We start from the raw sequence: 19,471 nt of genomic DNA, 5'->3' as shown, positions 1-19,471 counted from the left end.
AACCGGTGAATTATGCATTTCTCAAAGTGTTTGGGTGTGAGGCTTTCATGCACATAGATAGAAGCCTAAGATCAAAGCTAGATGCAAAGTCTAAAAAGTGTTTCTTCATTGGCTATGGAGAAGGAGACTTTGGGTATCGCCTATGGAATCCTGAAGATGGTAAAATCTTAAGGAGTAGGGATGTAATTTTTAACGAACAAAATATGTACAAAGATTACTTGGAAAGAAAACAAACAAAAGAAACAGGTGATGAGTACATGGAGCTTGAGGACAGTGAAGACTCAAGGACTGCAAACGGTGATAATGTGCACCAACGTCAACCAAATGAGGAGCCTCAACCTATTCCCCGAAGATCTACAAGAGCAAGTAGACCTATAGAAAGGTTTATTCCTTCCTTCAACCATCTCTTGATCTCAGATTTCGGAGAGCCGGAATCATACGAAGAAGCTATGCAACATGAATCCAAAGAAGAATGGACGAAGAGCATGCAAGTGGAGATGGACTCACTACATCGCAACCAAACATGGGAGTTGGTTGAGTTGCCTAAAGGTAAGTGGGCACTTCAAAACAAATGGGTTTACAAGCTGAAGGAAGAAGAAGGTGGGAAGAAAAGGTACAAGTCTAGGCTTGTGGTAAAAGGTTTTTCTCAAGCCTTGTGGCTGCTCATGATTTAAATCTCAAGAAAATGGATGTAAATACGGCATTCCCGCACGGTGACTTAGAAGAGGAAATCTACATGCTTCAACCAAAGGGGTATGAAGTAAAAGGTAAGGAGAAAATAGTTTGCACATTAAAGAAGAGCTTGTATGGTTTTAAGCAAGCATCAAGACAATGGTACTTGAAGTTTGATCGATGGATGTTGGATCATGGATTCACAAGATGCAACTCGGATCACTGCGTCTACACGAAGAATTTGGGAGATGGGAAATTCATCATCCTACTGTTGTATGTTGATGACATGTTTATTGCAAGTGCTAACATGCAGGACATTAAAGACCTAAAAGAGGAGCTTTCCAAATCTTTTTCAATGAAAGATTTAGGTGCTGCAAAGAGGATACTTGGTATGAAAATATCAAGGGATAGGACGAAGAAGACAATAAAGCTATCTCAAGAAGATTACATCAATAAGGTACTAGAAAGGTTTGCAATGCAAAATGCAAAACCAGTTTCTACACCTTTGGCTGGTCATTTTAAACTAACGAAGGATATGTGTCCAAAGACACAAGAGGAGATAGCCTATATGTCTAAAGTTCCATATGCTGCAGCGGTAGGTTCTCTAATGTATGCTATGGTCTGGACAAGGCCAGACATTGCACATGCAGTGGGAGTTGTGAGTAGGTTCATGGACAACCCAGGTAAAGAGCATTGGCAAGCTGTGGAGTGGATACTTAGGTATCTAAAAGGGACAACAACAAATGCTTTGTATTTTGGAGGAACTGATATTTTTCTAGAAGGGTATGCTGATGCAGATATGGCAGGTGACAAATATACTCGAAGGAGCACTACTGGCTATGTGTTCACGGTTGGAGGCACAGTAGTAAGCTGGGCTTCAAAGCTGCAGAAAGTGGTTTCACTTTCTACCACGGAAGCAGAGTATGTAGCAATGACGGAGGCAAGCAAAGAAATTCTGTGGCTTCACAGATTCTTAGAAGAGCTTGGATTCAAACAAGACAATTGTGTCTTGTACAATGATAGCCAAAGCGCTATCCATCTTGCGAAGAACTCAGCCTTTCATTCAAGGACAAAGCACATTGAGGTGAGATATCACTTCATACGCACTCTTTTGGAAGAGGGACAGCTAAAGCTAGGAAAGGTGCATACAAGTGAAAATCCTGCAGACATGTTTACAAAGGTGGTCAACAAGGAGAAGTTGAGCTTTTTCTCATCTTTAATCGGCATTCAAGGATAAGAAGTCAGAATGGAAAGCAATCACAGGTTTGGTTTGGAGATCAGTCTCCAAGTGGGAGATTGTTAAGTATGGAGCCTGATTTACCCTTGTAATTTTCTTATTTTCTAACAAATATGCCCCTGAGACATCATATGCTTATGAAGTTTATCTGGTCAGAATGGAGTGAATATCAATCCAGAGGATACTCACCAAATAAGAAACTCATTGCCACTTGCAAAATGTAATTTCAATACCTATTGTGCTAGATATAGTCAAATCAAGCTGCTTCAATTTTCTTAACTCCGTCTTTTGGTATCTATTAGCCTTAATTTTATTCAAAGTCAATGAGACTTGGCCTATTTACTCCCTACTTAAACACAATGGTTTACACAAAAATGTCTTTTGGCCCAAAATCTGGCCTCCTAGACATTATACACGTTTGATGTCTAAGGTATCAGAATGCATTTCTGTTTCTATCCTAGGTGTCTCTTGATGTGTACAACATGCACAAGTACTCACATCAAAGTTTGAATATCAAAAGTGCACCTTACCATAACTTTTTCTTAAGAAGTTTCCTGGAAAGAGTAAAACTCCCTCAAAATATATATTAGAGAGTTTGAGACTTTAAAGCCAATTTGGGAGTCACCAATGTCTTGAAGATTTGACCATGTGGACAAATTTCAAACTATTTTTCAAGGTCAAATCCTTCCACAAGGTAGTACTTGAAAACTTTTTTCGAGCCATGCTCTCAAAACTTTGGCTAGGATTTAGCCATGTGGTCAAAGCTTAAGCTTAATTTAAAAGTGGGAATTAAGAAATTTCCAAATTCACTAATATGGTGTTAAACACCATATTAGTGAGTTTGAGACTTTAAAGAAAATTTGGGAATCACCAATGTCTTAAAGATTGGGCCATATGGACAAATCTCAAACAATTTTTTAAGGCTAATGCCTTCCACAAGGTAGTACTTGAAAAGCTCTTCTAAGCCATGCTCTCAAAAATTTGGCTAAGATTTTGGCCATGTGGTCAAATCTCAAGCTTGTTTTGGAAGTGGGAATTGGGAATTTCCAAACTCACTAATATGGTGTTTAGTCTCAGTTCATATGCCCAAATGAGATGAAACTTGGTGTATGTGCTCTATATAATATGTAAACTAGGGGGTGTCAAGTCAATGCCCATTTTTGCTGCTAGACTTACTCTTGAGACATCATATGCGTATGATATCTGATGGGGAGATTTGGTCGAAAACTCAAACACAGGTTTCCCCAAGTCTTCAGCATTGCCCCTAGGACACTCTTACAAATTTTAATGCAAAAATATGCACTAAACCAAAAGTTTCCTATTTTTCTAATTTCCACACTCGGCTTTTGTCTTTTGGGGACCAAATGTTCGTCAAAACCTTAGTCCCAAGGTGTACTTACGGTATAACACCCCTTTAGAACACTTTTGTTCTGTCTATTTGTCAAATTTGATCTCGTGCTAGGCCCTAAGATGTCATACACGTATGATGTCTGCAGATGAAAAATTTCAGATTTCTCATCCAAATCTCGTGCATATGTGTTATTTTATGCCTCACTCAACCATGCAAAAATGTCTACTGAAGCTCGTTTATTGCAAGTTATCTCTAAAAGTTTACTTTTGAGAGAGTACTTATGCAAGCAACCATACAAGCAAATAACATCGATGATGGATAGCTCTATATCACAATCACATGTCCTACCTAGAACGACTCCTACTCATCATGTGGTGTTCTACAATCATGGGTAGAAACACAACTTACTGCTACACACAAACTAGTAGGCACTTTCATACCATCACAACCAATCAAACACCAAAATCACAACTATACCAAACTAACTAAAATTGTCTACCGCAAAAGACCCAGGTGAGACACATGCTACCTAGAACCTCTCTAAACCCTTCAGAGTCCTACCTAGAGTAAAATAACAAGGCTCCGAAGAACTAGAGAAGATTTCACCTCATAGGACAAGTCTAACGTCACCTACCTAGGGCTCTTGTATGCGATAGCGATGCCAATGTTGTCTCGTATATTCGTTGCTCGTAGTTGCTAGCAAAGTGAGAACTAGGCCAACAAACAAGATGTCAACCAAGGACGGAGATTGACCCTTAGGCACATGGAAACAAATAGATGGGTGTCAACTAGACCATCTAATGATAAATCACTAACAAGGAAAACCAACTCAAAGCACACTATGTATGCGTGCAAGTTATCGTATCTACGATGGTTACGCTCTCCAAAATAAGACCTAATGTTATCAATCATCACGAAACTCAAGGAGTGCCCTCTCCACACCTAAAGGACACTACCCTAAAGTTTCTAACCCAAATCACATAATAAGACATGCCAAAAATTACAAGTCATTGATTCTAGACGTGTTTAGGCCTAAAGTGTACTTCTACTTGCCGTGAACACAATGACATATAGCAATCTCTATTCGGATACATGGTCACAGAGAAAAATCACCTCAAAGCTCATGCAAGAGCTCTTCGCGAAGAGACCATAACCATGCAAGCTTGGCATTGGCACGTAGCTCTTGCCGTTGCTAACACAATGGTGAAGATGCCTTCACAATGTAGCATTTGTAGAACACGTAGAGAGTAGAAGAAGAGAACTCACTCTCTCACATAAAACTCACGAGACAGTTAGTTGAGCCCAAAAGTTGATTTATTCAAAAAGTTGTCATTAGAGTTGCAAAAATTGGCCTTTATACCTTAGCCTTGGAAGTTCTAACTTCTTAGAATCACCTCCTACTTTCTACCATGAGTTCGGCTTATCTGCATATTTAATATGTTACAATTTGGAAACTCAATCAAGTCCCGAGAAATAATTGCATGGAGTTTGATGGAGTAAATAATACAAAATTTGGCTTTCCTCGTGTTGAATGGTTAACATATATGTGTGTGTGAATCTCAAGAAAATAAATGTAGCTACTATCTCCCTTACCAATTGCTGATCATGTGATAAAACGAGTTGAAAATAAGGAATCTTATAGCTTTCTTGATGGCTTTTTAGGCTATCATCAGCTTGCTATAAGGCCAAATGATCAACATAAGATAGCCTTTTCTACATAATGGGTCATATTTTCTTATTACAGAGTGATGCCATTTGGATTAACCAATGCACCTACCACATTCCAAAGGCTAATGAGTCATGCCTTAAAAGAGTATCTAAGATAATTCTTAGAGATTTACATTGATGACTTATGTGTGCATTGCCTCCTAAGAAAAGAGCACATAGAAGAACACTTGAAGAAGATCTTTGAGAAGTGAAGAACCTACCACATATGCTTAAATCCAAAAAATGTATCTTCATGGGTAAGACAAGGGAAAATTCTAGGGCACATTGTATCCGAGCCTTTTCTAGATTTCTAGACCATAACCCATCCCTCATGACCCACATGCCATATGAAGTCCAACCCCACATTTTCAAGTCATTTGAAAACCAAAATCCTTGAGAATATAAGAAAATCCTCTAAGTCTATGAAAAAACTGCAAAAATTAACTTGATGATCAAACTAGAGAACCAAATCACAAAATTTTGCACCCATAGCATTCCTTGATCATGCGAAATCAGATGGTACCATGATTTCAAAAAAAGGGGCCCCAACATGGATCACGATCCTTGTACCTTTGGCCCAAATTGACCTACACCAATTTGACTTAGTGCTTGTAGTTGTCTTAGACACAAGATATTTTGGCCTCTTGTAGCAAGAGCAGCTACTTGATAGACATGTTTGACTTGTCCCCAATAGTCCTCGATGTAGTATTGTGGACTTTCTTCAAGTGCATCAATATCATAGGCATTATTAATATCTATATCTTACTCACAGCCTTCCAAACAAGCAATAGATGACTCACAACCCACTTGTTCACAGAAGTGATTCTTGAATGTGGTGGTTGTGGTCCTAGCACCACTGGAGGTGGTAAGGGTGTTGTTTGAACAACATTTTGGGCCCTAGGGACCATGTGTTGTGACGTTTGTTCAAGAGGTGGGGTTGGCATCAATGCAGGCACTCGAGGTGTGTCTGTCCATGCTAAGATTGGTCTATTGGCCATCGCACACTTAAATACTATGCAATCCTTAGCTTGATGACCATACCTCCCACAGGCATTGCAATTGCCATTAAATTTTACTCTAAAAGTAGGGCATTCACTGGTACTATGCGGACCATAGCCTATTGAGAACCATTGTTGCTCCCTTCTTGGATACATATGATTGTTTTGTGGAGCATGATTGTTTCTAAGACTCTCTTGAATAGCCTTGGTGAGATCTAGTAAAGTCATCTCAGATATCTTTGGCTCCTTAGTAATAGGCTTTAGGGTCATTGGCTGATGCCCTGATACTTGCGAGCTAGTAGATTTAGGCTCAACAGACACTCTTTCTCCTTGAATCATTAAATTATCCTCCAATTGGATGGCATTGGTGGTGACTACTTCCCAAGTGGTGATACCTCTAATGACTAGGCCATTGTAGATATCCTCATGTCGTAATCCCCTAATGAATCTATCAAGCAATTGGTTATTATTGAAGAGCTCATTTGGATTACAACGAGAATTTGAATGGTTCAAGCGACTAATAAAGTCTCTCATGGACTCTCCTTCCTCTTGTTGGACTTTCTGGAGCTGAGATGCTACACCCCAAAGCACTCCCTCTCATTTGTATTCTTTCAAGAACAGTCTTCTAAGAGTAGGGTAAATCATTTTTTCTTCCACCCTTAGGGTTCTATACCAATCCCCAGCCTTCCAACTTAAGGTTAGGCTTAAAGCATTACCCTTATGTAGTCATTGTGTTCTCCTAGAGAACCACATATTTGTTCAAACACTTAGATATGATTTCTCACATCCCCGTCTCCACTAAATGTTTTTGTGAGATTGGGTATTTGTACTACCTTACTTCTAGGCTCTTTATCAGGCATATTATATTCTCAGCAATAGATTGACTGACAACTTGAGCAAATGTTTTCAAGTCACCTAAGTGAGCAGGCAGCATGGGAAAAGGCTCTCCAGAGAGTACATGTGGAGTAGGTATTGGCATTGGGCTTGGCACATAGGAAGCCCTCGGGTTCCAAGTTTGGTACGGTGTTGTGCCATGTGGTGGTCCAAAGTTCATATGTGTGGCCTTAGGCATAGCAGATGTTGGATGTGACATGTTAATGCTAGCCGGTATGGTCCCATTGAAATAAGAGCTTGGGTGTTGTGGTTGTGGAGCATAGGTTGTTGATATAATGGGAGGGGTAGAAGCTACATGAGTACAAGGACCCAGAGGTGTATACGATTGGTACATAATTGTAGGTACTGTTCCCGTACTGTTGCAGGCATTGAGCTACCATGTAGCGGTGCTTTACTAACTAATGAGATCCATGGCTTGTTTCTTGGCATGCCCATCATTGGGGTAGGCATGGTAGCTGCGGTGTCATCAAGGGAAAGATGAGCTAGACTTGGAAAGGTAAAGCTATCACTCGTGGGCTCAGATTGCATTAAACCCCCTGGCAAAACAACATATGGAGGATCCGTCGGACTTACCGAGGGAGTCTCCATTTGCAATAAGGTTGGTTGTTTAGCCTTCCCTGTATCCAAGAATCTCATGAGACCCGTTGTCCCCTCGTTCTGTCTCTCTAGCTCAATAACCCTATGGATGACCTGACAAACTCTTTGTTGTTGATCCTCTACACTAGTAGCACCCGTTGTGGATTGTAGGACATCTAACCAACCCATGTGATAGGTGTGACCTATGTATAGGTTGGTTAGAGTGTCCATTTGTAGTTCGTACTCCCAGTTCTCATTTTGGAATGCTCCATCTAGGATTGAGGTCCTAGGGGTGTCCTTTGAACTAGATGCCATGTGGCTCTCTATGGGTTGACCCTTAAGGGTCACTAATTCAGGAGCACTCGATTGTTCTCCTAGCAAGGATGTTGACATAGGGGCTTTCACTTTTAACTCTCTTCGTTGATTCACCTTGCGTAAGCTCTCGATTTCCTTCTCCCTAGCCGCAACGATATACTGCTCAACCTCTTGCACTTCGGCAAGGTTTCTACCATCAAGTAATATAACCTCGGAGGGAAATAGCTTTGAAGAGTCAGGGGGTGCAGTGAATGGAGTACTCACGTGCACACTCTCTAGGAGAATAGGGTCTACGTTGGTCATGAATGGCAAATTTACTTCCCCACCCCCCTCATTTACATCATTAGCCCCATGTTCGGAGCGAGTGGCTCTACTAAAGGTTTCCTTCAAGCGGCTAAGCACGCTCGGCCTAGATCGTGGGCCAATGGCATGCATGTCTTGGCTTTAGCTATTGGGATTAGGCATTGGGTAACCCTACATGACGTTGTAGTCAGAGGAAGAGTCACTAGACGCAATATGCGGGTCCTGAGTGGTACTGCCTAGGGTTCCCGTTAAGGGCCTAGAGCCTATGGTAGAGGAATAATGAGTGCCCGTGTAAATGGAGACACTCTCGATGTGCTCGTCCTCTAGCACAAACTAGAGCGTAGGTGCATGTGACCTCAACACTATAGAAGTGTTGGTGGATGTGCTCGTGAAGGCCGCTCACCTAGTTTTTCAACCCAATTTGTTTTGTATTTTTGGTCCCTTCAAGCCACAAAATATGGGGTATGATAGCTCAAAACAAGCGTCTTGGCTAGAGGGATGGGCCATGCTTTACAGCCCCCGATTCCGTTACGTACAGCCCTCGAAATCCTAAAAATAGTCTTTTCCTAGGTGGAGAGAGGGCTAGAATTAGTAAGTCCAAAGGGTGAGTGTGAAGGCGATGGTGGAGGACTTGAGGAACTTGTCCCACATGCCCTCCCTTCACTTGCGATCCTAGTCTTTATATATAAGGTAGTGTGAGTAGTATATCAAAGGACTGAGGCCTGGGCTTGGGCTTGGGCTTGGGCTTGGAGAATGATCCCGATTTCAATCCTTCCTTTTAAAATAATATTTTTTTAAAATTTAATTTTTGAATTTCCTTTTAGTTTCGAATATCCCGAGCATTTTTTTAATATATAAATAATAATAAAAAATTTGAGGATAATGTGGCCGCGTGGGCGCCGAGCTCCCACACGCACACAACACCTCCTACGAACTCTGTCTAGCCTCTTTTCAACTAGCACAACAAAATACAACTAATTAACGCTAACTACCTCTACTAACACTCTGTCAAACACGGTACTCTGCACACTCACAGATAGTCAACCTTACACAGCAAAACACAGAAAACAGGTGGAAGAAAGGCTTCCCGAGGTAGCACTCAGTGCTCCTCAAGCTTAATGCAAGGCTGTCCCCGATAGAGACGCCAAAAATGTATGCTTTGCCGTATGTGTCGAAGGCTGGGAACTTGCTTGTGCACTGTGTGCGAGCCTCAAAAGGCTTCAAACACACAGCTAGAGAGTCCTAGCAAGCTCAAAGAACAATGGTGTGTCACTCACCTCTCAATGCTTCCGTCGTGAAGGATCATGTGTTGCTGCAAAGAAGGAGCTGTTGCCGATGCCGCGCTCTACCGCCTTGCCGCCACCGATGTTGCCGTGATTCTCGATCACTCTCTCTCTCTCTCTCTCTCTCTCTCTCTTTAGCATACACACACACACACATAGAAGGAGAAGGAGATAGAGATGAAGCAAGAGAACTTCTTAGCTTACATCTCCGAGAATACTAGTTTTTAGGTCAAATGGACCTTATATAAGAGTTAAACCCATTCACACATGGGCTCCCACAGTGGCTAACAAAGTAGAAATAGTATCAAATGAGATATGTGGTGTGCCTCTCATCGGCAATCACCCAAGCACCTATAGGACCGACAAGCCCGATCCCTGACTCAAAACAATGTGATATCCATCTATGTTTATTGGGCCGCCGTCCATTTGCCAAGGTCAGCACCAAGCGATAGGGGGTGTTGGGCAGGCACCAAGCCTCCTATTTGCTTGATGCTAACCCACTATCGCATGTAATGTCTTTAACACCATGGTCAACACCAAGTGATAGGGAGCGTTGGGTAGTCCCCAAGCTTCCTATTCGCCCAATATTGATTCCATTGCATGAATTTTAATCACATCACCAAAAGGGTCTCCATCGTCGGTTACACCACGATCAACACCAAGCGATAGGGAGCGTTGGGCAGCCACAAGCTTCCTGTTCGTTCAGTAGTGACTCCACTATTCCAAGATCTTTACTGTCGCTTGTAATGGATTTAACACGATGGTCAACACCAAGCGATAGGGAGCGTGGGGCAGTCCCCAAGCTTCCTATTTGCCCAGTATTGACTCCACGACATGAATTATCGGTTAACACGTCTATTGCACTTAGCAGTGGTCATGGCATGTTGGGCCCTCTTCTTACCAAGCCTAACTATCTTATTGTAGAGATAGTGAGAACCATAGAAATAAATGTCATATCCGGGGATGGAGCTGATCCAACTAGTGCAAGGTGGCTACAATAGATTTACAGTCTCTTAGAAAACACATTCAATCCCTACTTACTCAAAACATCGCTCAACCGCATGTCAAGCATCAAAAACTAGTCACGACATTGCAAGAAAATCTCATCATTTCACCAAGCAAATGAAGTCCAAACACAGCCAAACTTATAGAAAGGATAGGAAAACTCAATAGAAGTGTGCCTAAGGTTTCAAATACCACCTTTGAATACTTGGAAAAAAGGCAATTATTATCTGTAGGGTAGATTTGACCTAACTATTTTCTGTCTCGAAATGTACCTATTACCTTAGCAATGATGTCTCAACACCCCTCCTATTCATTAAATGCAGTTTTGATATGTGAAATGTGATTTATGAATAGATTTAGAAGGAGGTTAGACAAAACAAAAGAATAGATTAATTGCAAGAGACTTACAATGTTGTGTAGAGCTTTCACCTACGAACGCAATGGAAGTAACGACACTCCAAACAGACCATCCGTGAGAGAGATACGAGATTCAAAAGAAAGAGGGAGAATACAATGGCTCATTGTAAATGCACACAGCTTCCTTATCAAAAGTGAACTTTTTAAAAATAATACAAAAGTTGACTTTTATACCTTGCCATAAGATTTTAAGTCGAAAATAAAGAGATGTGCCAACTCTGTCTCAGCCTAAGGATTAAGTGGTACAATATGGAATCTTATAGCCCCATTGGATTTGACTCATAATCACATATGCACTTGCTATAGGAATGAATAAAATACAAAGGATTGCAACTATAATTGTCCATATTGAGTAGAAAATGAAATATTACATCATTGGATTATTTCTAGGGCATCTTTGTTAGCTGGGCTACTAACATTTCCCCCTCCTATTTTGGGTCGTCCACCACACATCTTCAAAGAATAGGGTAATGATCGGGCTTTTGTGCTTTTTGCCGCTTCTTTAGAGCTTCAAGAATGTGTCTGTATCTTCTTATCCACCTTTGTCAAAAATTGCATGTCGATGGGGTGACTAAGCTCCATGGCTATGTATACCACAAATCACGCTCATAGATTTTCCACCATGGGACCAAAAATGTGGGAGTGGGAATGTAAATAACGTAGTGTAGAACACTTTTTCAAAATTTTGCATATAATATTATGGCAAAACATGACTCTTGCAAAGAGTCCATAGAGAACCCCATCACTGGGCTGATATGATAAGTTGTAGCATAATCCTTGGTTGCCCTTCAAGAATGCCATCCATGGTGCATCGCTTTGCTCTGAATGATGAAACATATGTATACATGTGAGGATCATTTTTGTGATCTTGATGAACATTATGCATGCCAAATCTAGGATGCGCTTGAAGATCTCAACTGCCTCAATAAGCGTCTTTAGCATATAATCTTTAATTAGCTGGCCTTTGGGTGGAGTAAGCCTAGGGTAATAATTGAGCCATGTAGGATGTTTTTTGATAATTTGCTGATGGCTTCCCCAACTTTTAATCCTATGCATTGGGCAAAATTATGATCTTTGTGGACCTTGGGCGGATCTTGAGTATACAAGCTATGATCTACTGAGATGTGAGATGAGCTACATTAGGTAAATTCTCTCCTCCCACTCCATAGCTTCCTTCCAAATATTTGCAATTTCTTGGGCTATTTGAACCTTCAACTCTTTTTCAACTTCTATCGTAAAATTGCCCAATGGCCTTTCAGACACTGGATCTATTGTTTCTTCCTTTTGGATTGAGGTGAAATTTCTTGTTGGACTTTGCAAGAATCGGAGAACTTCCATTTCTTGTACTGCTAGTTCAACTGTTCCTTCTTTGGAGATAAGTGATTTATCCTTAGATTGCACTTTGGCAGCTTCCCACTCAACTTTGAGTTTAACTATTTTTGTTTGATACTCATATTTGTTGTTCATGAAGCTGAGTGACAAGTTAAAACTCCCTCCTTTGCATCCGCTCCAAAATCAATTTGTTTCAAGATCCTTACATTGCTTTTCCATTGCTGGTAGGTAAGGTCTGAGCCTTGGAGTGTAAGCACTATGAAATTTTCTTTTAACTTATCTAGCAGCTCACTTTGATCTTTGAATGGGGTTCTGCTTGTGTCACTTGCATGTTGGTGACATTAAGTTGCATTTGCAACCCACTGAGCACATGAATTTGTATCAAGGATGGTGGTACCTAATTCCTTGATTTTCCTTTCCTGCCCTTCTCCTGCAACTATCAATTACTCCACTAGCTTTTCCATATCTGAGAGATCCGCTAGATACTTAGTGTTTGAATCTTGGCCTCTTTGAATTTCTGCATGTGAGGATTTATGGAGAGCTTCGTACTCCTCTAAAAATGCATCGGATATTTGTTGAGCAGCCTCCGTACGCTAGACTTGCTTATGGAGATGATACACTTAACTTTTTATATTTTCCAACATGTGAGTGTATTTATTGATATCTTCTAAGCCCACTATTCCAAACGTGGAAGCTTCTGTCTATTCTCCTTCCTTGAATATGGTTGTTTCCTCCTCGGTTTCCTCCATTGTATTTGGCTCTTCTTCAACTTCTTTTTCTGTTTGTTTTGAAATAACTTGGTGCTCCTCAAGGGGCTGTGCCGTATCCTCTATTTTGACTTTTGTTGGACATCTTGAACTTCTTTTGTTGTCGTTTATTTCTTGATGGTTTCTGCTTGAATCGTTGATTCTTGCTTTTGGTTCTTCTCTACAGATGCTTCTTCATGTGTTTGTTCCTCATGGATCAATGAAGGGGATTTTGTAGTCCTTTCAAGTTCTAGTGGAGGAGAAGGAACATTGGTTGTCTCGTTGCCGAGTCGTTGCCTTCTTCATCTTGTTCCCTTTCTTCTTCACTATAGCTCAAATTGGTACACAGAATTTTTTGTGCACAACTTTGTCGGCTTTGACTTCCAAAACCCTTCAAAGTTACCTGCCAAGCCTCTTTCCCTCTCAAAAGCCTCTCTTTCTCTTTCTAATCGAGTTCTTCAATAATGATAAGTACTGGCACCTTTCTTCTTTTAGGGAGGAACATCACTGCAACAATCGTTGGCTCTAATACCAATGCAAAAAGCACGTGTATGGAGGTGTGCAGATATGTGTGTGCAAGAGACAGGAAGGAGAAGATGGAGACTATGTGTGGGTGGAGCTCTCACAAAAGGAGAGGAGCCCCTTATTCTTGTATATACAAAAAATTAAGATAAGACGTTTCTAAAAATGATTGCACATTTTCATTTTGAGCTCGTCTAACAAAACCCCATTGCTTGCATGCTTTAGATTTTAACTGTGATAGGTAGGAATTGGTGTTGAAATGCATGCCATGTGTGAAGATGTATGTGATATTGTCTAATGGCATTCCAACATAAAGCAACGCTATTGATAAGATGATTAGCAGTACACCCTGGAGCATTGACTCAACAAAATCTCTCTATATCTTTTGTGTTCAAGAGATGGTTAATAATACCCCTATATACACGTTATATTTACACTATGCCTCTAGTTAAAAAACCCCACCCCCTCTAATAAATCCATAGAAGTATCCATTTTGGAATGTTAATAAGCCTCTCTGGTTAACTCATGTGATATGATATAGATTTTGGAAAGTAATGCATCGGACGGCACACTTAACCATATCATGTTCAAAAGAATGTTCGTTGTGCAAATAATCATTCCAATTGAAAAATCCATGTAGGTAGCATGTTAGCTTCGTTGGTAGCATCAAATCTAAGGCTTTGTGGCTAATATGTTTCTTCTTCTTTTCATGCTTGGGTTCCATTTTATATGCATGCATGAGAGTGCTTTCCAATTCAATGTGTATAGTGTGTTCATATACCAAATTTTGTTGTAGATACAATAATTGCTCAAAAACAACAAGTGATAATGGTAAATGGCCATAATGTAGATAATAAAAATAATAATAAGAATTTGAAGAAAAAAAAAAGAAGAAAGTTGGGTATCTATTGAAAAGTTGATCTTCCTACGATGAACATCTTGTATTCATTTTGAAGAAATTGTCAAAGGAATGAGACTAAAAATAATCAATTGTTTGGATAAAGGTGAGTGAATGTGAAGGTCTTAATGTGTAGAATAAACTAGGTGTGATGAGAGATGGGGCAAATATGAAATAGGAAAATTGATGTTAGTGGTGGTTAAGAAGGGTTTGACCAAGTTCCTCCATAGAATAAACATGCCAACATTGTTAATGATAAAGGAACACGACGTCTCAATGTGTAAACAAGGTAGTGGGTAGTGTAACCTTTAATTGAAATACATGATCATGCTTGGCTAGCTTAAATGCAAATGCAACGCGCCCACGAAGGGTAGTGGCTAAAGGACTCGACCCTAACAATCCCCGTCTTGGTTGATCAAGCAAATATGAGATTAGAATCTTCATAATAGAGAGCAAATTATTGATAAGAGATATGATGTAGAGGACACATCATGGATATATCTAGTGACAAGTAGGAGCTTGCATGAGTATCATAGGCCCTAGCCCATTCTTACCTACGATAATTAACCATTTTGCTAATCAACCTATTTGCTTAAAGCCCAAAAGCCCATCAAAGTTTAGCATCCTTGTTTGATACCATTCCATTCTTATCTCAAATGATTTCAATTTCTTCTTTGTCCATTTCCCACAACTCTTCAAGCTTCAAGTCATGAATGTACGAGTAAGCTTGTGCACTTGGGAATCATGTACAAGAAGAGCTTGACAAGGTTTGAGATTAGAGAAGTGGTCTATGTGTAAGCTTGTGCATTTTGGGATTCATGTACCATCTATCTACACTATAACTATATAATCGCGATAAAAAGAAGTCTGGGTACCGAGTGCCAATGTTTTCCATATTCAACCTTTTGTCGTGAGCGAAAATGAAAAAATGGATTGAAAACTCTAGGAACCATTCAACTGGATAGGGGGCATGACAAACTAGTCTGCATGTGTCCAAGGAAGCATCAAAGAATTGCAAAGGTAAAAACTTAAGGGCCCGTGTGTATGCATGCACTCACACCCTACTTGCATGAGGTAGTTCTAAGGTTATGGGAAACAACATCCTCACTCTTTACATGGGGAGCTTGGAAATCTTGAAAGAGAGAGAGAGAGAGAGAGAGGGAGGGGTGTATATACCCAAGAGACTTCAAAGATCTTGAACTAAAGACCCGGCCTCAACGATCTAATCAACGAGTCTCGAACTCAAGTCGGAGAGGGGTCTGTAGGACTACCGATTTTCCTCTTCTTATTCCAAATACATTGATGAATTACATAATTCGACGTCATCTGGCTCAGGGCTGCACGTCAATATCGTCGTCAGCGGCAAATGCACTCTGCAGAAAACAAGAACTCATGAGACGAGATGGCAAGTAGAATACCCCACACAAGCTGGGATATCGAGGAGTGACCTACCTCCGGTGCAGTAAGGCTGCGGGAGAGAGGGAATGAAGAGTTGGCGGCAGTTTGCCGAACCGCCGCCGCAATCGCTGGAGATGACGCTACAGCCGCCGTTGGAGGTCTGTCCTGACGTGCATTGACAGATGCCAATGGGTGGGGTTGGGCTCTGGCCTTGCTTGTTGTAGTAGCCGCCACCATCAACATAATCATCATCACCCCTTAATTCCCATCCTCTCTCTCAACTCTGCTTTCAGCTCAATCAATCGCACAGGTTAATTAGCTCTGTTAAGCTGCACTCTCAATCCATGAGCTTATCAAGCTATAATATACTACCCCTAATGAAGAACTGGTCTCCCTCCGACTTTCCAGCCGTCGGCCAAGCTCTCTCTTCTTCCTATAGCTAGTCCAAATGTCAATATTGAGTTGCGTCCTAAAAGTCTTCTTCATTTATCCAATTGACATCATGGACATCATCTACATACTTCGACCAATTATATTCTCTTGATTATCTTTCCTAAATTTTAATTTTCCTAAATTCTAATGCACTTTTTTGGCCTACACTGAGGCCATAGTAAACCACAGAATTCTTGGGAGGAAGTGGATCGTTGGATGAAGCTTGCCGGTTAGTTCCACATGGCAATTACATGATAGCATGTCTTTAGAGTAGTGGGGTCATGGGTGAATGTTGTTGTTAGAAAATAAGACGTAGCTAAATAATTTTTTGAGTAGATTATTTAATGGAGAGAGATAGATTTCACACACAAGAGATTATAGATGAGAGAGAGAGAGAGAGAGAGAGAGAGAGAGAGAGAGAGAACACACGATATACGTGATTCATCCAATGTGAGCTACGTCCACGGGAAAGCAGCCACTCAATAGCTTTAGCACTTCAAAAGAAGAAGTAATTTACAAAGGGATTAAACCCTTGATAGAGCTCCCGTCTTGCTTCACTCTCATCACCTCACACTCACCTTGTTGCATCAACTTCACACTATGAAATGTGTGTAGAAATGACTTCCTTTTATAGGTCAAAAGGGCTGCCCTCTCTTATGAGAGACAGCCATGTGTAGCCGTCCTTGTGCGAATAAGTCCAAATCGGACCCTCCAATCCGCCCATGTGTGACCGCCCTTGAGAAGACAAGTCCGCTTTTGAATTCGGCCACCGGTCATCAGCCATTGACTTCCGACCACTGGCCATTGACTACTGGCCACCGGCCAACTGACCGGTTGTTTTCCGACCACTTTCCGGCCATCGTCCGGCCATAATATTCTGACGAAAAGGAATATTTCGGCGAAAAAAAAGTCTCGGGGGCGGAGCCCAGGGCCTCTAAAGTTGCCCCTGATTCTTGTCCGTGAAAATTTTGGTTTCCGGTCAGTGATTTTCTTTGACGCACGATGGCTTCTCCTCATAATGGGGACCTTACAAATGTGCGCTTTTACCACATAAAATTACAAGGGTAAATAAGGCTCCATACTTAACAATCTCCCACTTGGAGACTGATCTCCAAACCAAACCTGTGACTGCTTTCCATTCTGGCTTCTTATCCTTGAATGCCGATTGAAGATGAGCAAAATATCTAGTTAGATAGCATGAACAATATTTTCAAAAGAGAGAGAAATTAAACTATTGACAACAGTTGAGGACTGGATGTACATGGAGTCGGCCCCCCTCCAAAAGGCTTTGTATTATGGTTTCTCCCATCAAGAGAGACATTGTACAATATAATTCTTTGTGTTTCTCAAGACTAGCTAGTGCAATGAAGATGAAAGCTTCATGCACTAAGAAAAACACTTAGCAAACACAACATCAATTATCCCCGATCTCAGACCCAAGACCTCACACACCTTCGAAGATGGAAGATGTACATGTCCTCACATAATCACTCATATTAGCATAGCTTAGCTTAGTAATTAGCATGGTAGAGAAGATGAGCATGCATTGAAGCTTGGATCTTGGTTGGATTTGCATCACAAAGCCAAGAGTTGTTGGTGTAGGCCTCCCTTCTCACAAGCTTAGAGTAGGTGGTAATCTTTCCATTAAAGCTTGAGAAGGAGAGAGAGTCTTCTTTACTTCACACATGAGATTGTGTGAGTGTGTGTGTGATAATGCCTTGCAAAAATCAGCCCCCTATCTCTCTCTTGGGCGAGCCCCCTTGCTATTTGCTCTTGCTGTCCTCCCATTGGACCTCCCTAGAGCTAGCCAATGACTATTAAGCAGCATAAGTGATAGCCTTCTAACATGTGTCCCCCTTTCCCCTTTTGTGAGAGTTTAAGGTAATTTAATAATTCAACTAAACTCTCATTGGACCCCTTTGCCTCCTGGCCAATGGGAATTAGGCAAGCCATTGGGCTGCTGAATGCTCATTGGACCACTTGGGAGACTGTCCAATAGTCTTCTAGAGGACTTAATTCTCCTTGGTTCTTTTATTAAGTGTTTTAAAATTAATTAAATTAGATTTACTCTAGCCTAATTCTCATTGGTCCACCTCCAAGGCCATCCAATAGGAATTGGGTACACCTTGTGGGCATCTGGCCTAGGGAGCTGACATGTGTCCCTCATTCCCTTTGTGTAAAGGGAGCTTGTGTGTGTGTGTGTGTGTGTGTGTGTGTGTGTGTGTGGCTTTCTCTCTCATCCCCTACATGCTAGGATCGCCCCCTCCTATGTAGGGATGTGCAAAGACTTTTTTGGACACACACAAAGCATCCAATTCCCCTAGGGTTGACCTTTGGACACAACCTTTGAATTTTGGAACCTTAGCATTTTGGAAGTCTTAATGGGCTGAACCTTAGGGTCTTTTTAGCCCATTGTTGCACATGGATCTTTTGCAGATGGCCTCCCCTTTGGATCCCTATTTTCCCTCCTTTGGATCCCTACTGTGGCCGGTCTGCCAGCTTAACCAATATTCTAGCTTTTTCTCCCCTGGCACTTCTCCATATTAAATGATCAGTTTAACATGATAAAATCATTTAGGAGAATTAGATCTTGATTATTATGACAAAGCTCATGAGAATCCAAAATCTTTTCGGGCTCATGAGGGATTCTTGGCGGTTCTATAATGTGAACTAACACACCTGTGTCAATGACATTATCATTTTGTCCTAGTTGTTTTCGTAAACCGCTAACATGAAAAATAGGATGAACTCATGAGTGCTTGAGAAGAGCTAACTTATATGCCACTTGACCTATACGGTTGAGAACGGTAAATCGTCCACCATATTGTGGTGAAAGTTTAGCAACATTTCTCGTCCTTACACTTTTTGAATTCTCTAGAACTTTGAGAAAAACCTTGTCTCGTTCTTGGAAAGTAGCAAGACGGTGATGCTCATCTGCGTACTTCTGATATCGATCTTGAGCTTTCTTAACATTCTGTCGAGCAACTCGAAGCATATCAAAATGGTCTTGGAGAAAATCCTTCACTTTTTGTATCTTCTCCGTAGCCAGCCCCACCGTAATGGGTGATCTAGGTTGAAAACCATCTAAAAGCATAAATGGACTAAACCTTGCAGTCACATGCTTTGAACTATTATAAGAAAATTCTAATATAGGTAAGTATTTTTCCCAATCGGTTTGCTTCTTGCTAACATACACTCATAGCATATCTTCTAGAACTTGATTAACCCTTTCAGTTTGACCATCTGTTTGTGGATGATCCGTAGTAAGATTAAGTGTAGTTTTTTATTTATTTTTGAGCACAGCTCTCTAGAAGTGATCATCGAACTTTTGATATCTGTCACTAATGATACTAGCAGGAAGACCATAGAGTCTATATATATGCTC

At 40.9% G+C, this 19,471-nt stretch overlaps 1 protein-coding gene across 1 annotated transcript; it reads right to left on the bottom strand.

The window, feature by feature from the left end:
* Nucleotides 1–15,246: 15,246 nt before the first annotated feature.
* LOC147427447 (uncharacterized) lies at nt 15,247–16,033 on the bottom strand. The gene is made up of 2 exons (XM_086497084.1): nt 15,709–16,033; nt 15,247–15,629 (listed from the first exon to the last, which is right to left on the bottom strand). The coding sequence occupies exons 1-2, from the start codon at nt 15,904–15,906 to the stop codon at nt 15,588–15,590; spliced, it is 240 nt and encodes a 79-aa protein (XP_086353210.1). The 5' UTR covers nt 15,907–16,033; the 3' UTR covers nt 15,247–15,587.
* Between the last annotated feature and the right edge of the window lie 3,438 nt (nt 16,034–19,471).

This window comes from Adiantum capillus-veneris, chromosome 23 (assembly GCF_014529385.1).
Source record: "Adiantum capillus-veneris isolate H3 chromosome 23, ASM1452938v2, whole genome shotgun sequence".
Taxonomy (NCBI): domain Eukaryota; kingdom Viridiplantae; phylum Streptophyta; class Polypodiopsida; order Polypodiales; family Pteridaceae; genus Adiantum; species Adiantum capillus-veneris.
Note: the sequence above shows the minus strand (reverse complement) of the source record. Positions and strands in the feature narration are given on the sequence as shown.